Below are 6929 nucleotides of genomic sequence, written 5' to 3'. Positions count from 1 at the left end.
GGCCATGAGCTAGCCAATGGGGCACTAATATCCACTAAAAGGCACACACTGCCGGCCCGACTATGTAAACAAAGCACAGAGAAGCATGGGTGACAACACATTCAGAGGGAGAGTGACTTCATTCTCTGCTCAGGGAGACATTACTCCACTATATCTTTACACAGACAATAGTTGTTCGCTGCTATGCATGCTATTAATGCTCTGAATACTTTATAGAGAACCTTGATTAAACAAATAACAATGCACCCTCAATTTGACTGAAAGGCAAATAATGGTAATATGTGCAACACAAATAACATTTTAACTGAATGACTTGTCATTTTCTGCAGTATGTTACTAGTTAAGTCCTACAGGGTTGACTGTGTCTGAATACTATCTGACCCTTTGTTTCGACTGATCTGAGCCAAGCTCAATCTGATCACATCACGCCTTCATTTCGGATGAAAGGATCCACCGTGCAGAAAAATCATAGACCATTGCTCTTTCAATGTAAAATCCTCTCATTCTGTGCGAGGGGAAAGGATGTTACTGCAGTATAGGCGCCATCGTCATGCTTGACTGCCGTCTTGGAAGAGGGGACTATTTTGGCGGCATAATGCGGTCACGCCACTGAGTGAATAGGAGGTCTTGAGAGAAGAGGGCAGAGATAAGATAATGGAGAACATTCCATTAAAGATAGCGATGGTATCGCGCTGAGGCTCGGGGAAGACTATTGCGCCGAAAACCCAGCGCAGCACCCATTGAGTGCAAGGTGCATCTGTTACCATGGTACCCAGCTCAGGCAGCCCCTTTCATGTCTGTCAAGACTGGGGAGGGAGAGAGACTATATTTTAGTCTTGCCTGCAGTTGGAGCTGAAACAGACGTGTGTGCCTTTGTGTGTGTGTGTGTGTGTATGTGTGTTTGCTGCATGTATGTGTTCCCAGCTCATATCCCGGCGGTCCGGGTTTAAGATGCTGTACGCTGACAGAGGCTCGTCACACAACATGAATCATTTAGTCACCACAGCAGAGTTGGAAATGTCACGTCTCGTCAATGTACCTCACGCCTCGGTGCCCCTGAACCATTTTACATCCCTGGCAATGGAGTTAAAAAGACGACTTGATTAAAGAGAGGAGCTGAGATTTTAGATGCAAACAGACATTTATTGCATTGGGAAGCAGTGGTGTACATTTTTTTCCCCACAGAATCATTTGCAATACTGTACTTTCTGATATTGTGGTCTGTTGCGCAGTCGTCCGAGCCGAGTGTCTCAATCCTCCTTTAAACAAATGAGGAGTGTGGATTTTCAAAATCTTGATGGGATTACTTGCTCATCTTTCTTCCCATTTTCTGTTTCCTCCCGTATCTGATCTTTCCAATGAATGGGATGCTACTTTCTCACAGTGGAAGATGCTGACTTGACCTTCCTTGGCACCCAGATAGGCAATCCAATAACAACAGGGGAAACTGTACAAGGAACATGTCCAAAAGTCAGCCAAGCTACTGTGTGTCTTCATCCTTCTGATACAAAACTATATTTTTGTGTTTTTGCTACAGTTTTAAAACAGTTAGTTAAAAAAACAAAAAGCAACATCAAGTACATAATTCCTTAAACCACAATCAACACTAAACAGTAAATAGTACTTTAACATAATCTTTATTACAAGATATTAGGCCACTGTACAAATCAGTGTGAATCGTACAGTACAATGCAGAATTAAGACTGTTTCTCGAGGTTTGTCATTCAAAGCTGTATACGAGGTGCTCCAAGAATACACAAGAGTTTAGGAGCTTCTGCCGTGCATGCATGATTTCATATTTGCCATGCATGAGTTGGTATCTCAGTGTTTTTAAGAAAGGGCCCTAAAAAATGGCGACCCAACAAAACAACTGAATTGATGTTGAGTTAATGTATAAAGCACAAAAAAAGACGTTATCTTGTACAGTATTATTCCTCATGAGATTTGGCACACACACAATAATGCACAATGCAATATAAATAGTTTATCAATAGGGTGTGTACAGTCAAGTTACAGTATCAACCAATCCAGGTGAAAACCTGGGAAGCTTACAAACAGGTGGGAGGTACACCGTCTATAAATGACTCGTTAGCTGCAAAGTATGGTAACAAAAAACACTCGGGCAACATCGAGAATTGTTAAGTGAAAAAAAAAAAACGTCACTCAATGCCATTCATTTCAAGTTTTCTCAACATACAAAAGAACACTCCCTCGGGCCTTAAGTCACTGCAAAAGACATATTCCAAAGGATCAATAAATAAAGTCTTCAACACAGAGAACAAACCAGTTTCCCACTTTGTGCAAGAAAATATGGGCTACCCTTTCCATATTTACAAACTCTGTTATTCAGTTGCCCTCGATCACAATGAAGAGCAGAAATGATGGTACCATAGGTTTGATTGATAAGATATAGGAGAAGTGTGTGCTTTAGTTTATATATTATATTTATTTCTGTATCCTGTCCCTGATTTCTGCATTTCGACAGCGTCGCCTCCTTCCTCCACCTCGTTCCCCCCCTCTTGTTGTCTTCTCCCGCTTTTGGATTTATGGCAAAACCCTGCAATCGAGGGTGTGTTTGTTTTTGTGTGTATGTGTGTCGGGGGGGGGGGGGGGGGCCACCTGGGGGTCTCCTTTGCTGCCATCTCCCACCCATGCCAGAGCATGTCACTCGGATGGCCATGACTGACTGGGAGAGCAGGGCGTGGAAGTGCTGCTTGCTGCCACATGAGAGAAAGTGCTTATATACAGTGTCTTTGGATTAAAACTGGTCAACATCGCCATACAAAATTTCAAGAGTGTCTTTTGGGGGGTGTTGAGCCCAGCGCTCTAAGCCTCTGCCGGGGTCTTCTCTGTTCCATTTTTCAGCTCTTCAGCGTCGCCATTCTCATCCTCAATCACTGTGGATGACATGGGAGAGAGTTAATGAGGGAGGCTCATCTTGGTGTGGCGTCTCAAAAATTCACCACCGGCTGACAGGAGGGCATTAAAGCACAGAACCATTAGCACTGCGCTGCATGAGCAGTAGTGGTGTGTGCATGCATGAGAGAGTAAGAGTACGCAAAAAAAAGATAAGCATTAGCGCGATTGCGTGCGTCAGTGTGTGCGATGCACATTTGTGAATGTGCGTGTCTAAATGTCTGCGGGTCTTCTTGCTGTGCGGGTCATCAGCACATACACATGCAATTCTTACATGTCTGCTTGTTTACCCATGTTGGTCCGTGTAGTGTCTGTGCATTACTGTTCATGCAACTGTGTCTGCCTGTCCATGCATGTACCACCACACGTGAGCCTCAATTTCTTTTCAAGGACCATCTCATGGGTCTCATCAGGAAATGCAGGACACACAAAGCCCGAAACACAAAGAGCCTCAATGTATCATGCAAACACAAAAATCATTGGGGAGGGGACATTCAGCACAACTCTGTTGAGCAGCATTCACAGGGCATTTAACAGCACGCACTGCGCATCCAACTTGTGTTGTAATGCGAATAAAATATTTAAAAACCCGTACATCGCACCATGCACACAATAGCCAATGTTTCTGGTATACGCTCGGTTCAAGACCACTTCGAGGCAAAGGTGTTGCCTTTCTGGCTTCACAGGGAACCATCCTTAATTATGGTCCACTAGTAACCTACGTGCGCATTTAACACATCACCATACAAACGAAAACGCCTTAATTATATAATTACCCCGTTTGCTCCTGCCTATTTGTCCGAGTTTCGGCGGACGTTTGTTCTGTGATCCACTGAAGAAGTTGTTTGTGTCTTGAAGACGACAGGTGAAGGAAAGGTGTCCCTCGTCGCCCTCATTTCCATAATGATTCATTTTTTCCTCGTTGAAAGGTAGCACTTCCGACATCTCCAAATGCGTCTTTATCACCAAGGCGCATAAACTGAAATGTACAGCTCGTCGCCAAGCTTGAACCCGCTCGTCTGTAACAAACAAAAGCGAGGAAGAAAAACAATTCTATCTGCTGACACGATCTAGCCCTTTCTGTTTACCCCGAAGACACGTGTCTGTCTCCGTAGGTACGCAACAGAAATAACAGCAAATGGAAATGTCCTCAATTTTCTCGCTCGTGGAGCTTCGGCAACATTATTCAAAATTTCCAGAGTTGTTGTTTTTTTTTTTGTCTGCGCGTATTGCTTTGGAAATGGAGGCGCACGTACAATAGAGCCGTGGAGCGCCCGCTGGTTTCGAGCGGCTGAACCCGTCGCACGGAAAATCTGAGGAAGAAATGCAAATTGAGGAGCGATGCAAAACACGGATCCCGGGGAGACCTGGCGAGGGAGCTGTACGGGGGTTTTCTGGTGCAGCCCAGAGAAGCTTCCAGTCGGAGTTGTGGTGTCCCAATGCTCCACTCTCCGGGATCTAGATGCAATCAAACAAATGGCGACGTTATATCCAGAGATGGCACCAAAACGTGAACCAATTCAGGTCTTTGCTAGACGTCGTTTACGCGCCACCAGTCGACGAGTGGTATAGATGCCAAATCTTCCAACCTGTTTTACAATTTTACAAATTTGGTGATTTATTTTTTGGCAGGTTTTCAGCGTTCATTAGGCTATGTCCACCAGAGCTCACCAGATGGTGGCAGTGTTTTATAGGCTGAGATGTGACTTTTGGCTCCATGGCGCACTTCCAGTTTTAATACAACGACTCTGTGCTATTTTCACCTGTTTTCACCACAATATCTACAGAGCTATAGGCTCATGTCAAGATGGAACTTTTGGATATAGGTTGAAGATGCTACACCTGGGAATCAGGAAACTCTTTGTTCCTGATTTGATGATGTTCCAGGTTTTACTCACCAGATAACTTGTCAAACTTCTTATTAGGATGTTCTTAAAAATAGCTACAACAGAAGATAGGTATAAATAAATTCCATTACTCCTAAAATGACCTTCAACTGTACATTCTTTAATTGATGAGATGATGATTCATTGTAGACATATTAATAATAACCATAAACCTAATAGGATCCAGTTTGAGAACGTTTTTTTCTGTTTTGTTATCACATAGGTGTAAAGTTACAAGATCAGAGGGCGCTATGTAAAATGGGCTGCTCTGTGAAATGAAGCCCAGTGGGATTCTCTTTAGGTTTAAACACATTTTCCTTTGGTTTACCGCCCACTGCTGTCTGCAGTGTTTATAGGAATCTGTCTAGGGAGAGAAGCACAAAGGGATCTTATGAAACACATAAAGGACACGGTGCAATGGACAGGTGTTAAGTCTTGACACAGACTATCGTTTCTCAAAGGGAACTTAACCAAATATCATTACACAGACAATGAAATGAAAGGTGATATCTGAGCCTGCAACATAACTTACTTTGATATGCCATCAACTATTCATATGAGGAGGTGCAGTCATGACACACCTGGACTGACAGAAGCCATGATCTTAACAGAGGCTCATCTTTCACATCTGAACATCTTAATTCATTAGTAATTGTAGGAGCCATTAGATATGTCTGTGTATTATGTCTGTTTGTATTGGGAGCCTCAAGTTGACCATGGGAAGCAGTGCGGATTAGTGGGGCAGTTAAATTGTATGGGGCACAGGTGCAACAGACAGGCTAATGATGCATGGGTGACGGTTTTTATCCCTCGTAAGACACACCAGAATGACATCAGGAAGATAAGTCAGTCATCATATCATCATCTGTAAACCGAAAGTCCAATCAAATGGGAACCTCACCCAAAAGTAAACAGCCTGGAATCTCTTTATTGAAGTGAATAAGAAACATGATATTCTCCCGCACCCAGCCGAGTGGCTAGTTGCTAGAATTAGTCACTATAGTAATCTTAAACAAACGTGCCCACATGAACAAGGAAATAGTCACTTTTTATGTAGTTCAACCTTAACAATTTGCTTTAGAGCTTTGTGTACATTTGAGCGGAGAAATTGAGTTTAAACACAAAAATAGTCTCATACCAAAAAAAAGGCACAAAGGCGAAACCTCTAAGAATATTGGTGTCAATTAACATAGGAAAGAACAATGAGAAAAAGAAAGAAAGAAGGGATGAAAATGAGATGCAATATGGGGAAAAATAAACTAGAATAGACATATAACTACACCCTAAACTCAATAACCCCCACAACAACAAAACAAGCACAATTTCAGCTAAAACATGGCATTCAAGCTAAACAAAGGAACCAACAACATCACAATCAGGCTGGCATTTTTTTTAAGCAAGATATAACTTTTGCACAAATGACTATTATTGGATGATCATGCTAAAACCGATTGTAAGATTAACACAAGTGGAGAACAGTCCCTAAGTGACATTAAGGAGTCAATGAACAGACTCAGTAATGTCAGTTACTCAGCAGTGGCTATCTAAAGTTTGCTAACATTAGCCACCTTAAGCTACTGGTCATACCATATTAAGTAAAAATGTAGCAGCAAAATCCCTGAGTGTACTGAATTTAGCAAGGGTGTATTGTATTGATATGAATGAACCTTTTTTTCTTTCAATAGTTACATAGTCTCACTTTAAATGACCTGCTTTATATTTACACTGTATTCTGTCACTACTAATGCATTGGAAAGCCGCATCACCAGTGTAGCTGGATTACTGACGCTTATTTTGTCACCACAGGAACCTTTGCAGAATTGGTGATGTCTTGACACACAAATCCGATCGGATCACTTGCAAATAACTGAGCGTACAGTCTGTCTTAAAGATCAGATTTTTTGGGGGATTTGTGACTTCAAACCAGTGAGTAGAGCACAGAGAAAAACACAAATAGGTTAGAGAAATTTCACGTGTGAAATAACCAAAACTGCTCTGGCAGAGGATGCTTCATGCATGCATCACTGCTCACAGTAAGCGGCTGATAGGAAAAAGGCCTTTAAGGTGCACTGATGCAGAAATTAAGAAAAAATAATTGATGAACACGTGAGGGCACACTTCGAATTT

The 6929-nt window shown here is 42.3% G+C and overlaps 1 protein-coding gene across 1 annotated transcript; it reads right to left on the bottom strand.

The window, feature by feature from the left end:
- Positions 1 to 1122: 1122 nt before the first annotated feature.
- camk2n1a (calcium/calmodulin dependent protein kinase II inhibitor 1a) lies at positions 1123 to 4585 on the bottom strand. The gene is made up of 2 exons (XM_031842841.1): positions 3693 to 4585; positions 1123 to 2897 (listed from the first exon to the last, which is right to left on the bottom strand). The coding sequence occupies exons 1-2, from the start codon at positions 3859 to 3861 to the stop codon at positions 2827 to 2829; spliced, it is 240 nt and encodes a 79-aa protein (XP_031698701.1). The 5' UTR covers positions 3862 to 4585; the 3' UTR covers positions 1123 to 2826.
- Between the last annotated feature and the right edge of the window lie 2344 nt (positions 4586 to 6929).

The sequence above is a fragment of the Anarrhichthys ocellatus genome, unplaced genomic scaffold (genome assembly GCF_004355925.1).
Source record: "Anarrhichthys ocellatus isolate YVR2014 unplaced genomic scaffold, GSC_Weel_1.0 scaffold1, whole genome shotgun sequence".
In the NCBI taxonomy this organism is placed as follows: Eukaryota; Metazoa; Chordata; class Actinopteri; order Perciformes; family Anarhichadidae; genus Anarrhichthys; species Anarrhichthys ocellatus.
This window is presented reverse-complemented; position numbering and strand designations above follow the sequence as displayed.